This window comes from Chaetodon trifascialis, chromosome 5 (assembly GCF_039877785.1).
Source record: "Chaetodon trifascialis isolate fChaTrf1 chromosome 5, fChaTrf1.hap1, whole genome shotgun sequence".
Classification (NCBI taxonomy): Eukaryota; Metazoa; Chordata; class Actinopteri; order Chaetodontiformes; family Chaetodontidae; genus Chaetodon; species Chaetodon trifascialis.
In genome coordinates, this window is record NC_092060.1 from 25,117,671 (window position 1) to 25,137,854 (window position 20,184).

The 20,184-nt window shown below is 40.2% G+C and overlaps 1 protein-coding gene across 1 annotated transcript; it reads right to left on the minus strand.

Annotated features, from left to right (window-relative positions):
* Positions 1 to 1,208: 1,208 nt before the first annotated feature.
* On the minus strand, positions 1,209 to 19,021 carry egf (epidermal growth factor). The gene is made up of 22 exons (XM_070963453.1): positions 18,680 to 19,021; positions 15,862 to 16,061; positions 15,523 to 15,704; positions 14,615 to 14,842; positions 14,303 to 14,505; positions 14,098 to 14,211; positions 13,843 to 13,965; positions 11,570 to 11,692; positions 10,545 to 10,670; positions 10,188 to 10,324; positions 9,737 to 9,885; positions 9,288 to 9,392; positions 8,258 to 8,481; positions 7,641 to 7,808; positions 7,173 to 7,322; positions 6,890 to 7,057; positions 6,673 to 6,789; positions 5,537 to 5,702; positions 4,369 to 4,533; positions 2,480 to 2,582; positions 2,126 to 2,222; positions 1,209 to 1,982 (listed from the first exon to the last, which is right to left on the minus strand). The coding sequence occupies exons 1-22, from the start codon at positions 18,804 to 18,806 to the stop codon at positions 1,765 to 1,767; spliced, it is 3,393 nt and encodes a 1,130-aa protein (XP_070819554.1). The 5' UTR covers positions 18,807 to 19,021; the 3' UTR covers positions 1,209 to 1,764.
* Between the last annotated feature and the right edge of the window lie 1,163 nt (positions 19,022 to 20,184).

Genomic DNA, 20,184 nt, shown 5'->3' on the forward strand with positions numbered 1-20,184 from the left:
TGCAAAGAAAAGTGCTTGGTAAAGAAAACTGCAAACATTTAGTAATGGTAATGGTGACGGCATATCTTTTGTGGATATAATTTTATTGATGGAAATAATAACAAGCTTCATCTTGCAATTTTTTTGATTCCAGTTATTATACGTATGTGCTGAAAATACGGCGTAATCAGAGCTGAATACAGTGCGAATAAAAATGCTCTTTGTTGTTTGTGCTCCTCAAATAAATATAGCCAGTGTTTTTCTCGTTTAGATATAAAAACTTCCATGCAAAGAAATTAGATATTGAGACATCAATAGCAAAATGCCTTCCCTTTCCAAACCAGTGCAATCAGTCAGCCATCCACTTCAGTTTACCCTCATCTTATTTCTAAGAGCACAGTTCTAACTCGAGCTTTGGCACAAGAAATCATACCTCGATCTTTGTAGAAAAATAAATATACAATTTGTTAACAGTGTCACGGTTGCCAGGTTAGATGAGTTGAGTTAATGCACTGACGTTCTAGCTGTCATCCTCGGCTTAATGTCATCTGGCAGATGAATAGGGTGCACTTTCAGTCTTTGTATGTTTACATTACATTTAATTATTTTGAGCTGATGGTAAGATGAGCAACACTTTTTTTTTTACACAGCTCAGTGCTGACTATGAAGGTGTTGGTGTTGAATATTAATTTAGTCAAATGTTACACTGCACCCAACCAAGCCCTCCATGAAGTTAAATACAGTATCCTTAAAGGAAAATCCTGCTCACATCCAACTGTTCCATGAAATATAGAACAAATGTGGAAAACATGGAAATGATTTCTAAAGAACAAACAAGAGGCATCCCTTTATAAAACTAGCGAGCTGTTCTTTGTCTTCTTTTCGCAGTTTGAGAAGGGTGTTCAGATATTTGATAATTAAAAGAAATTGAATGCAGTGCAAAGTTTATTTTGCAGATGAATTGTGTGGACTGGACATATCAGTGCTCACCTTTGGAAATTTGGAATTTTGAGCTATGGAAATAAAATTGTCTTGGCTTGAAAATAAAATGTAAATTAAGCCTGCAGTATTTATGCAACACTAGTATTGATGCTTTATGCTGGTCAAACAGACATCAAGCTGTTTTTCTTAAATGGCTCATTGTTAAAATTGTGATCAGAATTTGTAGTCTTGGTTTGCTTGTTTCTCAGTTTGTATATGTGATTTGTTGCCTCATTTTTTCCAACATGACCTTTCTCAACACTTACACATCATAATATACTTTAGATCTACTTTGTAACTTTCTAACAAACACATACTGCACTTCTGTTTTTTACAGAAATATTGCTATTGCCAGCTGCAAGAAGAGTGTCATTCCAAATACTGCTACAAAACATTTTTATTAGGTCTATAACTATAATTAACTGTAATTTCCTTTTTCTTGCATTACTTCTGGTGCAGTTTAATGTTATGAACATGAACATGTTAACAACTATCCAGTGTTTTTTCTTTGTCAAACAAACTGCTGTCACTACATCTTAGAATAGAATTTATTTTCTGTGTACCATACGATTTACTCTTGGTAATGCTTCCAGATACCTGTGCTTAAATTAGCTTTCATGAACTAGCCTGGTGTTAATATATTGTGCGTGTAATAGAAATCTACGGTTGAGGGTAGCAAACGAGATTTTTGTTGATTCAAAAATGTCACAAATAATTGTTAGATAGGTAACGTCTTCCGTGACATTTCTTTCATGTGTGAGGTATTTCATTTTGGAATGGAGCTGTGAATTTGCAGTTTGAACATCAGCCAGATGTTACAGTTACAGACTCTGGGCTGGGAGTCTGGGAGAGCGGCGGTGGTTTGAAAGACGTATATGAGCGATATGAGCTTGACAATGATGGACTTGAGTGATGGATTGAGGGTTGGTTGGTCTCCATGACAACAGCAGACACCATGGAGCACTCATACCCTCTGTTGTGTTTGGACAGTGTTCCCGGCTCTTCAGACTCGGGGTTGTCACCTGGCAAAAAACATGATAGCTTTGAAGTTAAATTCCAATCAAAATATCACAGCATAGTTACAGATTTGTCTAGTTGCATAAAGGAAAAGGAGTAATTACACTGTCTGAAAAGATGAATGCCGGGGCGCTTATGCTGTAGTTACCTGTTTCTGAAGAGCAGGATGGGCAGACAGCTCTCCGGGGACAGCCCATAGCAGGGATGACCATTCCTTCCACACCATTTTCTACCACCATGTAGAACTGCAGATTCATACAGTAATTCATAAAGAGTTTATGAGTTTCTGTATGCATTTTTAGAACTATTTGTTATCTTGTCATTGCATCTCCAACTAACCAACTAAGTTGCATTTAATGGTACTGAATTTGTATTGATTTGAATAGAAGTTAACTAGTATGTTGTGCAAAGACTGCAAGGATCACATAAACCTTTGGTCCATTTCATGACTTCCTATGCTTAAAGATGTATTTATGGCACAGTGTAGTGATGAAGGTCCTACCCGAGGCACACTGGTGGTAGTGGACTCTGACATGCTCTCATCTGTCACGCTGGTCTCACTCACATTATCCACTGAGGGCTGTTTGTGGAAGAATTTCCTAGCTCTGTGTGGAAGACAGTAAAAACACACATGCGGTATTCAAATTTATTTATTGAACCCAAGGGTCCTCAAACTCACTCAACACAAAGTAACGTCAATATTCACAGACTCACGTGGCATTTACATGGTTATCAAGTTGAGGGATGGCCCTCACGCAAATTCTACGTGGTTGGAAATATAAAATTGACCTGTATTCGGTTAACAGTGTAATGCCCTCTGCCTTTACCTTCACACGCATATTTTGTGCAAAGCATACACCAGTCTGTGTTCTGACCAGAAACTGCAAAACATTTCAGATGTTTCAATAGCTTTCAGTAGTTTTTGACCACAAGACATAAGACATAAATTTGGGTTTATTGATGAATCCCCCCAATGACTGTGTGTATGTCTATGCTTTTAGTGGATATGTTTGCATATTTGAGCCTGAAACGACAAAGCATGAGAAGCAAGTTTTTTTTAACCCATATCGCTGTGCACTGTACGATGCTTCGCATGCATGCATGCATGCATGTGCGTGTCTTGCAGAGGAAACTAAACCACCAGACTCAAAAACTGCGCAAGTGCACTTGCAGTCAAGTGCAGAAGGCAATTTGAGACAAAGCTATTGGCGGCCATGTAGCGTTTCCACTGGGGTCATACCTCAGCGGCTCCATTTTGTAGCTGAGAAATGACCTATTTTTATGTGTAATTGCTGTGGAACAAGCTAAACCAAGCATGTAATTGAAAGCGTGCCACTTCCACAGGGGAACCAAGACTCCAAACGTTAGGATGTAGTAGGTGGAGAGGAGGGGTGTGCTTTGTGAGTCAAAAGGGTGGAGAATGCCAACAGCCTTGTCTGTAAGCCAGCGAAACACCCGTAAAACAAATCAGCTACTTAGAGACAGCTCAGGTGGAAATAAAAGGGAGGAGGGATTACAGTAGTTTACGTATGCTCCTCTCAGCTAACCAGAGTTGCGTGCAGCCATTCGTTCCACTGGTGATCTGCTTTGCGACCCACTGCTGTCATGCTGAGACACCTACATTACACGGCTCATGCCACCATGGGTTTGATAGACACCTCTAAATGCTGTCAGCTCATATATTGCTGGAGCAGCTCCTCCCTGGCTATCTGTGCTGCCCTATGCTCTCAGGACATATGTTCAGATTTACACTGCGGAACTATTCCCAGATTATCATGATTTGTTTGCCATTAGGGTGGAAAAGCCTATAAAACCCACTTAAGACCATAACAAGACTCTAACCTTTTTCATAAAACCATTAGGAATTGAACTCTTGGGGACATTAGTATGTCACTGTGTCTAGACAAGGTTGGTTTTAAGTCATGCTGTTTTTAGGTATAACCACAATTCCATACATATGGAATATAGTTTTGAGCAAATGGTTAAATTTTTCTTAAAGGCCGAATATCGAATGTTTTAGCGGGGAAAATATTTCACACTTGTCCCTTTTACATTGCACATTCTTTGAGTCTTTTACTGTAAATGAAACATCATGTTCTGGTTTGAATGGATTTCCCTCCCTTCTCCACTGATTTCCACTGTGGTTTGTTTTACCTGCTTTTCTTCTGTGCATTGTCCTGACTTTTTTTTCTCTTTTCGTTTTGACTTCTTCCAATCATTTCTTTTTTACTACCTTTTCTTCCTCATCATATTCCTTTCATTTTTCCTTGCATCCTTTTTTTTCCTTCCTTCGTTTTTACATTACAGTCTTAAATGCTTTGCCCCTAATTTACCACTTCTCCCCCTTCTCCCCTCCTCCCCTCCTCCCCTCCTCCCCTCCTCCCCTCTCACCCGTAGCAGTAGGTGACACAGGCGGCGATGGAGAGCAGGGAAACGAGGACCACCATGCAGGCCGCAATGACCACGTTTCTTCTCTTCTCTTCCTCAGCCTGCTGAAGCTCCCACCACTCCAGGTCACTGAACTGACATCGCTCCCCCATGAAGCCTGATACACAACTGCAACAGGTTCAGCAAAGTCACAATTTAAAGTTTAAAGTTATACATAAAAGCAAATATTTTGTGTTCAGGTGTGCAGCAGGAGTACATGGAAACAGGCAAACAATATAATTGCGTAGTTCATCATTAGTATCTATTATTGACCAAGTAAGAGTGTGCTTTGGAAGAATTCAACTTGCATATGACACATTAAAGAGAATAATACATCTCTTTTCATTACATTATGAATAAAGGCCAGACAAAATTCATAGCAAAATACATGTTACAGACTTTATGTTAAGAGTATAATATACATAATGAGCTGTGATGTTGAACACTGAAAGGTAGATCACTGCACCTTATCTTTAAAATAGATTTCAGTGTCTCTTGTACAGGATCTGTCAGAGCTGGATATATTTAAGATCACATTCACAAAATGTTGGTGCTCACCAACTTGAAACGTGTTTCTTTGCTTGTTTCTTTGCTCATGTGTATATAGACAAAAAGGGTAAATTCTGAATTGCCTGTCCTACTGTAATAGCCCCTTTGTCATAAGGCAATGGCTTAAATCATGGAGCAACAGTGACACCTACTGCTTGTCAGCTGTAGTAAATAACAGGAGTGATAAAAGACAAGACACCAGAAAGCCTGCAATATGTGGCGCAGGAGGTGTTCTCATACTTTTGAACAATGCTGGCCTTTTATGATGATGAATTTTATTCCAAAGCATTTGTGAAGTGCTGCTTGAAAAGGAAAATGCTTCCCAGAGTACACTTAAATATTCTTGTGGTTACAGTTTGCTGCATATTTTAGTGTGCAACCGATCAATGTAAACTCTCTGGAAACAATGAAGAGCAGCTTATTATTGACCTCATCTACTGTAAAACAGGCTAAATTATGTCAGTTTGAGAAAGCGAGCATCTCTCACACGCGCCTCCTCTGGACATGAGGTAGCAGTAAACTGTTAAACATGGAGGTCAGAGGTCAAACTGAAGGGGGGTTACACAGAAGAGGGGTTGTTTACTTGCAACCATAGGACTCCATCTCAGGAAAATAGAAGCAGACACCCTGGTACAGACAGTAGGCCTCATGGGTGGAGGGGCAACTCTCTACCGAGTTAGTGTTGTTGTGCGGGGTGGTGACATCAGCAGGGCTGCTGGTCGTCACCCATGGTGATGTGGTCTCCAGCTCTTGAGAGGATTAGGGATATACTTTCATTAAATCAGACAAATGTACAATAAGGCACTGTTAATTTTAATACCTATAATTATAGTCTTCTCCTTAGAATACTCGTCTTCCTTTGAAGTGACTTAGATAAACACTGTACTCCATGTATAATGAAAGGGATTATGTTACATCCCAGTAATGATAGATACTTGGGTGGCACTAGTGTTAGCTATACTGATTCATTCTGATATAAGCCTCTATTTTACTGTTTTTCAGCCTAATCTCTCACCACTTTAAATAGTACGCATGATGATCAGTAGTGAGAGAATGTACACTAATCCTGTCTTCAGTAACACAGTTTTTTTTTTCCTAATATTCTACTTGTAACCGTGGTACTTAGAATTGGATGTGCAGTAAATAATCAAGACACACCTCGACTTGTCTTGCCAGTGCCGTGGTATCCAGCCTGGCACTTGCAGAGCTACTTTCCCACGGCATTTTGGCATTCTGCATTTGTGAGTTCCCTGTTTACACTCATCGATATCCAAAGTACAAGGAGAAGATACCTATTTTTTTCCAGTATTAAAAATATCAAAACTTTATTTTATACTAGCAGCTCATGAAAATGAAAATTTCCTTCAACGTTACAATGAAAGTATTGTTTTATCCACCAAATTAGTTTGTAGCTATGTCTAATAATAATTTGAATTATTGAAGGCTTTTTTATTTTAAGGCTTTTAGACATTTTGGCATTAGCCCCTGTCATTAATGTTTATCTTAAATATTGTGATTATCTTTGCTTCCAGAGCAGCTCTACCTCTGTGAAAAGTTCCATTCCCAGCGCTGTCGCCTATACCAAAACGTTCAATTTAAAGCCCTGCTACAGTCGCTGAGATGAAAGTGTCTCTGTATCAAACGTAATCCCATAAGCTTTCTGCAGGATATGTTACTTCATCCCATACACATTTACAGTACAGGATCAGAAATACTTACCCACACACAAGTGTCCATCACCTGTAAAACCTTCCAGACATAGACAGGATGGGCTGCCAGCGTTCAGCAGGCACTGTGCATTTACATCACAGCGAAGTGAGTAACACTCATTCTGGTCTGACAGAGAAGGGGACATATGGAATCACAACATTTAGTTAGAGTAAGATCTTTGATTGGAAGAAGTATCAGTACTTGGCTTTTAGGAGTACACTGTTACCTGAAACCATCTTGTCTGTGAAGAGCATCGACTCACTGCCCACTTCAGAGTCTAAATTAGCCTCCACTTTATCAGTTGACAGCCCAGGTGTCGTCAGGGGTGTGCTCTCATCGTTGAATGTTTTGTTTTTTAGAGACGTTAAATCAGTGGATTCGCGGTCTCCAGATTCTACACAATGTATGCATATGGTTAACATAAACATTCACCATCAGACAGGTTTACTTCTTAGTCAAAGTCTTAGCTTTAGTTTTACTTCTTACTCAAGTAGTTTAAAATGAATCACCTGCTGTTCCATTCGAAGCATCAGTAGGCAAGCAGCTTTTTCCATCAGCTGATAGGATGTAGCGTGACAGACAGGAGCAGTGGGCGAATCCCATTTTGCTTTCGCACACCTGGGTACAACCTCCATTAAGGTGAAGGCAAACGTCTGCCCCTGAAGATGCACAATGACAAAAGGAAGCCTGATCATGGATTTTAAAGATGTTTGAATTTTTTGTGTCTCATTTGTTTCGATTTGCTTTTCTACCCATATTTATTTGACTTGCTTGACAGCTTAATTTAGAAACTTGTTTAGTCAGCGTTTTGCATAGGAAATATTTTTTAATCTTCTTAAACACAAGCACTAACAGTCAAAGCAGAGTATATTATCCCAAACTAGAATCTTTCAGCTCGAGATCATTTTACTATCCTTTGGTTTCGCTGAAGCTAGAATTGCTAAATGTAGTGTCGAATCCCTGTTGTCTCTCTGTACCTGGTTTAACAAGGGGATGAACCACCACAATGGATGCCGGTTGGACCATGTTGCCATGGATACGTTGCAGCTTTTTCCCGGTCCGCTTGTGTATGCTCCTCAGCAGCCGGTGCTCCCGATCAGATATCCACAACCTGTCCTCAAACACTGCAAGATCAAAAGGTCGACCTGTATGAAGTGGAATAGAGGGAAAAAGACGTGCATTCAGTCAGCGCTTTTAGGTGAGAACTATTCGGTGTCTTGTTTTAATATTGTCATAGGGACTACTGTGAAAGCACTGGTTAACATATTTGAATGGCGTTTCAAGAAAACAGTTTACAGTTGTTTTGGGCAGTTAACTGGGACGTCAGCGAATGAGAGTGCACACAATTTTTCATTTCTCCTCCATGTACAGCTGCTTTAGGACATCCCAAGTTCAGTTAGGGTGTGAGCCTTAGCTTAACTTTGTCTGACTCAGCTCTGTTTTAGTCACACCAAAATGCACATTATCCGGCTGAGGTTAGCATCTACTGTTCTACTTTGCCTTAATGACAAGCAAATCTTTCTGTGGTTTACTGTTATAATCCCGCTTTTTGTCAACACAGTGAACTTGTGCATGTGTGTCACACAAGCCTCACCTACTTGGTTCTCTGACAGGACCTGTCGATGTGAACCATCCAGGGCAGCTGTCTCCACCAGGCCCGTCCTCTGGTCGCACCAGAACAGACGATCTTCTGTGAAATCAATGGTCAGGCCGCTTGGTGACACAAGGTTGGTGCTAGCAATGACGGCCCGGTCTTTCCCTTCCAAAGAGGCGCTTTCCACAGCGGGCCTGGCGCCTATATCGGTCCAGAACAACTTCCTCAAAAATTAAGAAAAACAAAGAGAGCAGGGTCAATTTGGCATCGGAGATATCATTTCCACAGAACCTCCAGTGTGTTCATAATCACAAATAGTGTACGTTACATGTGGCTGATCAGTTTGACTGTTATTGAAGCAAACTTTCAAGTTTTGAAGCTGCTTATTGAGAAAGTAAAAGGGACAATGTTCTTGGGGTAAAAGATGTGGAAGGTAAAATGGTTATATAGTAATATATTAGTCTTTTCGGCCTGGTTAGCACAGTATACCACTCTTACTATTACCAGAACTCTTGGTGCCGCTGTACCAAGCAACTCCACCTGAGCTACAATGTTAATGTTGCTAGCAGTAGCTAGCTACATTTCATTTCAAACAGTGTTTTTCTAACAACCCTGGATGTCTTATCTACAGTCTTTTTGTGATGTGACTGCCTAGTTTTTCTCTCTGGTCTTGATATGTGTCATGTGTCAGTTCAAGCAGTGGTTAGAAGTTACTGGACCCACAAAGATTAGCGCCGCTTGGGTCTGGGTTGAACAAATGTAAACTCTGGGCACATCCCCAGACCACCATGGGCAGCCACGCAATGTTGTTGCAATGCACCACATACAAAAGCTGTTCTCCTGTGATAATGTGAATATGCCATGAATCACAAAGTGTAGCTGCTACTGAGACACTGACGATTTGTCCTGTTTCCTGAAAAAGTCACACACTGAGTGCACTGCTGTTTAGTCATGTCTGACTGAGTCCTTCTTGGTGAGTTGCTGTTTGTAGTCATTTCTGAAACTAGCATGCACATACAACCACACTCACTTTGCCAAAGGATGAACTGCAATTCCTCTTGGTTTTTCCAGCTCTTCACTTAGAATGGTTTCTCTGTTCAGTCCAGCCAAGTTGCTGCAGTCAACAGTTGACTGGCTGGAGGAAAGAAGGATTGAGAAGTGTAAAACAGAAAAGAAAAACCTTAGGGATTGTGATATTCTTACTTATTTACTTAAATGTACTATAAAAACAACTTAAGAAAGTACTCATGAAGGTCCACTGTGTAGGATTTTGGGGCGATCTATTTGCAGAAATCGCATATAATATTCATTATTATGTTTTCATTAGCATATACTGGACTCACTGGACCTTCTCAAAACATCAGATAAATGCCCTGTGCATTAATTTGACGTTTGATTGAAAACAGACCTAAGTAGATGAACAGAACTTAAAAACACATAGAAAAGCAAATGTCCGATATAAAACAGCACACCGCGCACCTTTTATCTGTCCAGTACATCCTGCGGTGGACCCAGTCAATCGCCAGTCCTTCTGGAGAGTCCAAACCATCAGAGACAAGAACATCTCTGGACCCACCGTTCAAATCAACCCGCTCAATTGTCTTCTGGCTTGTACTAGCAAAGTACACCTTCAAAATACATACAAGAAATATATAAAGAAATACATTCATACATAAAAGAGACACACAGTGAAACATTGAATATGTTCTGTAATAGAAGCATAAAAAGCAGTAATAATAACCAATAAGAAGAGAAAACATTGGTGAACCCTACAGTCCTTCAAATTACAGTCTCTGTCCACTAGGTGGCACTAGGCGTCTTCACCAAAACCTGAATCTGGTCGACCTAACACCAAACTCGTGAGACCTTATATTAGTTCATATTTCTGAAATCTGAAACAAAATAAAGATTAAGTAGGTTTTCATCTTACATCGCTCTGCACAGGGTCATAGTCCAAAGCTATGATGGTTCCTCTGGGCTCCTCCACAAGGGTTTGATCCCCAGTCCCATCAGGATTAATTTGCTGTACATCCACTAGATTGGCAACTAGTAGATAAGGTGGTGGTCCTGAACAATCAGAATACATTATTTAATGATAAGATGTACTGTGGTAGAAGTGAACACAGTAAACTTAAAATTAGCATTTTACCGTGTTATTCTTACCTTTATTTCAATTGCAGTGTGTTTGTGAAGCAGTAAGACAGACTGTAAGATTAGATAGATGCAGAGTGTTTGTCTGTGTGGGCTTAACCATCTCAGCTGACTGTGTTGCCATGGTATGACTCACCAGGCGCAATGCAGCGCTTGCCATCTTGGTGGAGCTGGTAGCCAGGCAAACAACCACACTGCCACCCACTAGGGGTGACGGGAGAACAGAGCTGACTGCAGCCCCCTCTGTCTGCAGACGAGCAGCCTGCAACGGCGACACACACAGATAGGCTTCTGTTCTTCACATAGAGGCCCCATTTTCTAACTTTCTAACGGGACTCAGCCCCGTACAGTATGTTTAATGTAATTCTACTTAATCCCATTACTGGTAATCGAAAATGAGAATGTGATGTAAGACGCTTTCCTTATTTCTCTATGACAGGACATTAAAACGGAAGCTATGTTTTAAATTCTTATTTAATTATTCAGGTTAAATACTTGAGAAAGGCGGCTTTCTTGACAGTATTTCCGCTGGTTGTGAAGCTAGGAAGTGTTCCATATGAGTGCATTACGTACCAGGAAGCTGCCTTGAATATGTGACGAGGGAATACTTCTTTTAAGCTGACAAAATATGCAAGAATTCTAATGATCTAGGCAAATTAATAAAACCCCCGTCTTCACTGATGAAGTCTGACTCTACACTGATTTCATCACTTGTATAATCGCTATCCGCCGAGCAGTAATGCAGAGCTTCCTGGTTGCTGAACTGCTGCGCTGTCAGGCTTTTGATCATCTGACCTCAGTTTGACCACCTTGAGCCAGTGCTTACTTTCAAGATATTTAGACAGCTAGAGATAATCCAATAGCTACAATATCTGTTGTCTTGCTCAGTTTATCAGTTGACCACACATCTGACATCCCTCACTACTGCAGCGTATAGCTTAATGTTATTAGTTCAGTTGTTTGTATTGTTATAGTATGTTTATATTTCTGGAATGTTTATAATTAAGCATGTACTTTCTGAACTGATGTATTTGTGAAAACTAAAAAATCATTGACAATTTTTTAGTATTTGTTTTTTTACATAATTTGCATAAAATTCTAAATATTAGGTCGATCTTAGGGTCAGAGGAGACAGCTGATAAAGTGTACTATAGTCCATACCAGTGCAGGCTTGTCCATCCTCCTGTAGTACAGATCCCTCAGGACACACACAGACAGCACCCTCGTCTGTTGTCAGGCATCCATGGCCACACCTGCTGATGTTGCCTTCACATGGTACGATCTCTGATTGTGGAAAGAAAATGTATATCTTCAAACGCTGTTCCTTTCCATTGTATTAAAAATGGTACAAATCTGGTCAGTTAAAGCTATGCGAGTTGAACCCACAGAAACGGAAATGTCATACAACGGTCCATTAAGGGTCAAGCTCAAAGGGATGTTAATTGTTCAAGAGTTTTCCAGGTTATTTTGGGGCTCAGCAGGTTGTAGATTCGAACAGAGCCAGATGGACTACAAGCTTCTTAGGCCCTTCTCAGGTGAAATCCTTTTCTGAAGTCATCTTTTACCCTATCAAGATAGGCGAAAGTGTGATGAGAATGCAGTCAAAGGGCACACAGTGAGGTAATGTTAGCTCACAGGAGTGCGGGATCTCCTGCACCTGTTAATATGGGCCATGTATACAGAGGCTGCTCATCTAGATGTGAATCTAATGTGAAAGTGCTGCAGTGTCTGTTACTGTGGTAGAGGGTAAAATTATTGCTCCAGCTAGCAAGCTTTTTGCAGTTATGTTTTGATAAAGTAAAAACAAAATGTGCCCTTTCACCCACTCAGTACTGTACTTTGGACAAATGATCAAATGAAAGACAACATGAGAGATGATTAGATTTTGCTGTAAAAATTTACTTAATATACAGCTAAAAATTGGACAACCTGCTGTTTTTATGTTTATGTATGTTTTGCAAATCATTTTTTCCCATTTGTTCCCATTGAGTCAAAAACAAAAGGCCTAAACAGCCGACTAGATCCTCCTCCATGTATGTAATCTCTGTCATCTCCATTGTCTAGCCTGTTGGCTGCATGTTTGTTTTCTTCGGGACCTTTGCAAAGGTTGTCTGCTAAACGGCTTAGACAGACAAAGCTGCTGACCAGATATGTTCCCTATTGCAAATGTCACCTCATCATCTAATCTCATTGTGTGTGTGAGCCATTGCTGGTTCTCTTTGCCTCATCACTGCGAGATTAGAAGAGAAGAGATTAGGATGTGTCCATAATGTGTTTTAATACATTATAGAGGTAATCACTGTGTAGACACGATGATATCAGGGCAAACTCACCAGCAATTTAGTAAAACATATATAAATAACCAAAAAAAGCACCAAATCCTTGACAAAATACAGATTTTTCCAGTTTGTTTAAGTTGCTAAGTTTCTATACATTCCCTCGTGACTGCAATGCATACGTCTGTGCCAAAATATTAGATTGTCTGAGGTATCTGTTCACTTAAAAAGAATGTATTGTTACGCTTGCAGACAACAGACCTGCATTATGACAGCGAGGAATGAGCGGACGGGCTGACGTAGAAAAGCTATATGGAATACCTGGATGAGGGAAACAATCCAAATGCCTCCAAATAGCTTATGTTTAAGTGCTTTTTATCAGAAAACTGGACAATATAGTGGTCTAAACCTATGAAGAAAATGTAACAGCTTTTACTGACTTCAATGTGCTATCGCTGCTTCCATCTAACTCACAGTGCCCCTCCGCCTCAGTACTGCTAGGCCTTTAGTGACAAAGTGTCAGTGTTTTGACCCAAGTAACCTGACACACCATTGGCTGCTTGCATCGTCTAGTCAAGGGTGTCTAGCATATGACCCAGCCTTTTTCTTGGCTGTGCAGGGTCAAAGTAGTGTCTGGGGGACAAATGCCACCTTTCATAGCACCACAAAAAGAAGAGGATCTAATGTGAAACCAGAGCCACGTTCATTATGCCAACCAAAACCAACTGCTAGCATGGCCTTTTTAAAAAAAAAACAAAAAAAACAACAAATCTTATTTCACTGAATATGATTTCTGCAGCTCAGCTCAGACCAGAATGCTTCAGAAACACAGAAAATTAAGAAAAAAATACTGTTGTCCTTTTCCAGTTTATTATTCAGTTCCCCTTCACACTGCACTTAACATAGCTTCACATAAAGGACAAAACTGCTTCATGGTGTCATATCGAATGCTACATTAATCCAGTTCTCATCAGTCAAGGGCTTGAGGCAATTTTATTGATGGTGTCAACATCATCCAGCAGTGAATTCACAATCTTTAAAAGCAATAAGTGAGAATTTATTTATTATCTTTATGGCTGTATATCTTCAGCAGTTTGTGTATTTTCTACTAGTTTTCTACTTGGTTTTATGATCAACATTAACATGTTTTCACTGTACCTTGACATGTCTTCCTGTCCGGTAGGAGGGCATATCCTTTCGGGCAGGTACAGAAATATGAGCCTGGGATGTTTTCACAGCCGAGAGAGCAGCCGTGGTTCCAAAAGGCGCATTCATTCACATCTATGGCACAGAGAAATACAATGCTATATAACCTTTCTGTGATATTTTACTTCATGCTGGTATTTTAGTGTCTTTCCATGCTTTATTTCTACTTTATGTCGTCGTTTGTGTGTGTGTGACGTAGATACCAACCTTCACAGTGTGTGCCTTGCTTACTGAGAACAAAGCCTTCACTGCATTGACATGTCCCTTGCTCAGCTAGACTTGAACACACGTTCACACAATTTCCACTCTGTTCATCACAGCCTGTTTGAAAAGGTTTACAGCAATTTATTACTAAAACATTGCCATTTTAGCCCTATCTAAAATCATTTAATTATAAGTAAGTAAGTGTAACCTGGAAATGATGATTGGGAGGCTGCCATTGGCTGGTTTAGGAGATGTACCACCTTAATATCAACTGGGGGTTTTGCCATTGGTTTTATGTTGACATTCAGTGGCTCTCCACCGGTGTATTTGTTGACTTGTTTTATAAGACGAGATTCAGCATCAGTGTAGTACAGGTGTTCCAGAAAAACTGATATCCCCAGTGACTGAGACCTGATCAAAGGAGACAGAAGCAAACATGTTTCATCCCAGTTTACTTATCAGAAAGATGCTAACAAAAATAAAAAGACAAGCAAGTAATCAGAATACAACAAATGCTCACTGAAGTGGCTGATTGATGATGTGCAGGACGTTCCCGTCGTAATCACAAGAGGCAATGGCACTTTCTCCTTGCAGACCAAACTGAACCCAGAACAGTCTTTTCTCCTCTCGGTCAATCGACAGTGCCGTCAGTTGTTCTGCTATTTTAATAAGTGTAGTTTTGGTGTGGCCGGTCACATCAGACCGCTGGATGCTCGGAGTCATGCCACCAGACAGCCAAAAAAGAAACCTGCAGAAGACAGTATGTGTTTTAAAGTGAGGAAGGGCTTTGCAGTGATGTAATCCCAAATTTCTCTAGATTTTTGGAAGTTATTTATTCACTTTATGTGTTTTTCAGTTGCACAGATGCTAACATGCTTGTACTAATGTCCCTATTTGGACATTTCTTCATATGCATGCTAACATCCCCCTCAAATCTGCAGCTTCATAATGTTTGTGCCTTGTAATCATATTTCAATAATGTTTTCTAAATTGTAAGATAGTCTGTAGACATGTATGAAAGTAATTTTGAAGTTAAAACATACCCTTCGCATTTCATTACCATGTAGAAATATTCTAAAATGTTATTGTTAAAATGTAAATTCTTCCCTGCCATGTCTCACTTTCACATATCCACTTGTCAGTTTACTGAACCAATACATCTTTGACCACAGATTGGTGGTATGTGAAAGTCAGTCTGTCATTTTGCACCTCAGTGCCAGCCATGCTTGATGGAAGGAGATGAAATATTTATAGTAACACAAACAAACTGTCAGGAGTCTGAACTGTGTGAGGAGTTGTATAAGAGTCATTTGCTGTGCTCCTCTTTTCTTTTAATAAATGCAATGTCATTTCACTCATCTCATAATCCGCCCACACGACAAAAGAAGCACCACCATGACAGTCATGAAAGTTTAATGCAGAAATTACCTGTTAGTGGGGTCAACCGTTATAGAACTTGGCTGGGTCAAGTGTCTTAAAAGAGTCCTTTCATTTTTCCCATTTATGTCCATTCTCTTGATCTTTCCCTTTTCTCCACTTGTCCAGTATACACTGTTCTGAATCCAGTCCAACGCAAGGCCCGAGATGTGTTTGTCAGATGAAAACAGTTTCTGGAACACAAACATTTAAATTAACATTTTATTAATTGACTCTGAGACCAATGCATAATTGTTGAAACTCAAGAAAGATAAACTGAATATGAGAGTTTTGATCTTTTTAGGAAAGATCTCTTTGACTTTGTATCTTTTAGAGTAGTTAAATAACCACCTGTCTGTGTGCTCCTCTCACTGATGCTTTGTAGATGACCCCAGTGTGTTTGTCAGCCCAGTAAACTTTCGCTTCTCTGAAATGAAAGTCGAGCAGGATAGAACTCCCCACGCCAGCCACAAGCCGCCTCTGGTTCTTCCCATCAAGGTCCATTCGATGAATGGCTTTACCATGGCCGAATATCAGGAAGGGCTGTGAAGCTTAACAAAACGCCACATGTCTTTCATGAATCTCAATAATTCAGTTATTTTAAGACCCTTAAACACAGCAAAGCAACAGTCCAAGAGCCAAATTAAACGTGAATCGTGTACGAGTTAATGGGGGCAGGTTTTTGATGCATGTGAAAACTGCTATAATACAGTATACGCTTGTTTTAGTTTTAACTAAATGAATCCCAGGGGCATGTTGGTACGTAACTATGGCATTTCATCAACATTTCAATAGCTGCTTTTTCCTTCTTTGTGTCAAGCTGCAATTGTAGTTTGTCAAATTCTCTGATAAAAAGCCTTTTCATGGCTGTAATGGCATGAAGTTCAAGGCAGGCTCAGCTGCCTGTGAATAAAACACTGTCCCTTAGCAACAAATAGTGCTTGAATTATACTTTGACTCTGACAATGCTCTGCAATGAATGAAGTTCAAGGCTGAAATGATGAGTGTTACTTTCTCCCACAGATTTCTGCTTTAGCACACAACATTATCACAAATTTCTGATGAACATAAGCAGTAGAAAAGTGATATTTGGAAAAGATTGTCCGTTCTTGAAAACGCTGAATTAGATTTCATAGCACATAGATTCTGTTGGTCTGAAGCCTGTTAAATCTTGACAAACTGGACCGTGAGGTGATCTGTGTTCGCTGTCTGGATTACTATTGATAGAAGGCGCTCAGGTCTATCATGGTAATCACACTGTCATGTGCAACCATGGATACCGCTCTTAACTCTGTGGAATGAAGAAAACAATGAGCAACACCAGACAAACAACATAATGAAATGTATGTCTCTCAGATGGCCACTGGTGCCGAGTTGCTAGGAGGCATCCCAATGAATCATTAATTGACAAGTTCACATGGTGGTCAACATGATTCTTGACCTGGTAAGCTCAGCTCATTGGCTGTTGGGAATTGGGAATAGATGTACTTTCAAACATTTTCCCTTTTACAAATACAAAAACCCATAAATGAGTAAGGACTTCTTCAATCTGGCAGCAAAGTGACAGAAAAACAGGTAATTAGTTAAAATTAGTTAATTACATATTCAATTATTTGAAATGGTGTCATCTGGTTATGTTGTCTCTAAAGGAATTCTCAATTGAGCTAATGGGGAAATCTCTATATATTGATATTACTATACAAAATTACTTGCAGTATACCATTATAGAAAATTATATTCACATCAACCACCTGTGTTTTTTGAAGAATATTTTTCAGCTTTTCTGCCTTATTTGATAGATAGTAGAGAGCCATGCGATGACACGCAGCAGTATCCAGACAATCTTCAAACTCAGACTGGTGCAATAAAAACTCAGACTTGACAGGTGGTGCACGCTTTACCAGGTGTGCGACCTGTGTGCCCCACCCACCCGTTCTGACATTATGTTGTTTGTCTGGTGTTGCCCCTAACTCTCACCCTTGGTGTGTTGGGATCACTGTCTTTGCTGTTATAACCACAGAAGGTGCTGCTTCAGGCTGCCTTTCTTGTAAGACTCCTAGTTCCAGCACTTGCATTGATAAGAATCCACCCTGCTGGAGTGGAGTAGAAACTAAACCAACTCAAAGCATAATGTGCTGTAGCTGACCATGACCTTTTGACCTGTCTGTGGAGGATGCAGAATAATGGCTACTGGAAAAATACCATTATTTTACAAAATGTGTAGTAATTTATGCTCATGTACATTTAGTTTAGTTTTATGTATACTGACATAAAACTACACTCTGGCAGTCTGGTCTGACAGAAACTATTCCTACAAGATAACCTTTTGGTCTCAGTGATCACCATCTGTGAGCTTCAGCTGATGTACTTGTGGCATCCCACAAAGAACTTGGGCTCAGGCTGAGATACACCTACTCAAGCCCGGACCAGCTGACTGAATGTTTGCTACAGTGCATTATATTGTCTGCTGAGTCCACTTTGCCACATATGCTGCAGAGAGGCTGACTTTTACCTTCTCTCTCTCTGTTGTTACGTGACATGGGCTACTGTTATAATGGCAACTATTACAACAATAGTTGTTTACCATATGAAGTCAGTTATGGTGTATATCCAAATAGAGAGGAGAGGGGGAACTTTTGTGCACAGTGGGATCTTAAGCAACTAAGAAAAATGCTTGATTTTGTATCACTGATGCATCTATCTAAGTTTACATTCTGAATTTGTGGTAATACTAATCCATTTGATATGGATCCAAAGGATTGATCAAATACAGTGTCAGAGTTAACAAAAACACTCATGTATATTTAAAAAAAATGCCTGTGCAGTGTAGCACTCTTCTTCTGTATAGATAATATATAGGCATATGTTGAACATCACTCATGTTCTATTATTTATTTGTGCCTTATGAAAGTCATTCTTGTTTCCTGGCCAACCTGCCCTGTGATGATGTCATGTTGCTGTGCAATTTCATCAGAAGTATCAACTATACACAGATATACTGTTAGTATGTCAGGATTATCATCTTAACTCTTTTCTCCACCAAGCACGATAAGTTTCCAGAACAAGTTATACATTTCAGACATACATGGTTTAAAGACAAACGTCACTTATTTCAGTACCATGCATTGGCAATATCAGTATTTGCAGGAGAGGTGTCAGCCAAACGTACCTTCACAGCTGCTGTTTCTCCCCGCTCGTGATAGCCGTTCATCCCAACATGCTGTACCGAGGGCCAAGACTCCAGAGCTTTGCACCATGAAATAGATGAGCGCTGCTGTGATCGTTGCAGCCGACATAATCCTGCACTCCGTCCCTTCCTTGGGAGCTGCACTGGTTCACTTTTTCTCAGGCATTCCCACTATTAGCACTGGCACACAAGAATTCCCCAAAATCAAGCAACGGTTGCTTATAGACTGTTGGCATCCTTGTCCAAGACAGTGGATCTTTACATGCTGGAAGATGTCACATTAAAGAGAGATGTACCCCAGTGAAAAGATGGAGCACTCAGAATGAAGAGGGTAATACTGCCAGTGCAAAAAAAAAAAAAACTGTGAGGGATCCTGCTCACTCCCCACTTTGGCCCCAGGCTGCCAGTCTGTTTTGGAAGCAAAGATTGAAATTCCTGACACCCCCGTGGTAAATTTTGCACATGCTAGTCCAGCACTGGAGTAAGATCTCCTTTAAGCTGCATTCAGTGTCTCAAGCAGAATGTGGAATATGCAAGAAATGAGGCTGAGCTGAAGAAAGTTCCCACATAACAACAACATCTTACCCTCACTCCACCCCTTGACCCATGTCCTTTCTGAATGTGGATGGATGTGTCTGAGACAGCGTTTTTTTTGTCTGGCAGAGAGAAAGAGACATTGCATATAAGGCTATTAGGCTGAACCCTGCACCAAGATAATTATTTATTCATAGTGGAACAAAATTGATCTTTGGACCTCCTTTTTTTTAAAGACTATAACACCATTCATAAATGCCATCCACTTACAGTACAAGTGTAATTTACAAATGCTGCACACAATAGATGCTCTGTTTTGTCTTGTGTGTGTGAATGAGAAGTCAGTGTGTCAGACTGTCTCCTGTTGAAGTTCATCTGGTTTCCGGGGGAATCGGTAGAATGAGTAATTTAAAGAGAACGGAGGAGGAGTGGAACAGATTATCCCTAAATTGTTTGTCCTCTTTTTACCCAGGACAACAACTAACAGACTCCACGAACCAAAACCTCTATTCATACCCTGCATGACTAGCACATTGTCAACAACAACGTCACCAGTAACCTTGTAGAGGAGCAGTAGAAGATTTACACGGCTGAGACAGTTGCCTTGTCTCCAGACTAATGTTAGCAGTCTGAAGGGCACTAACCTTTTCCCACGATTTCACCCCTAGCAGATAATAAAAATGTTAATGTCTATAATTCTCACTTCACGTGACAAGTGTGCTTAATGACAGCCACACATGGCTTTGAATCATCAGGTAGAGCGCAAATCTAGGATACAAATATGTAGCTGTTGCTGCTGCATGAAATGTCCCCTCATGTCATTGCTTTTGTACAACATAGTCCAAGTCCTTAATTCCAACTCTAGTTTTCACATTTTCTCGATATTTTTGGTACATGCCATGTCAACAGAAACAAGGCGAAAAAGGATTGCACATGCAGTGTTAGGTGCTCCA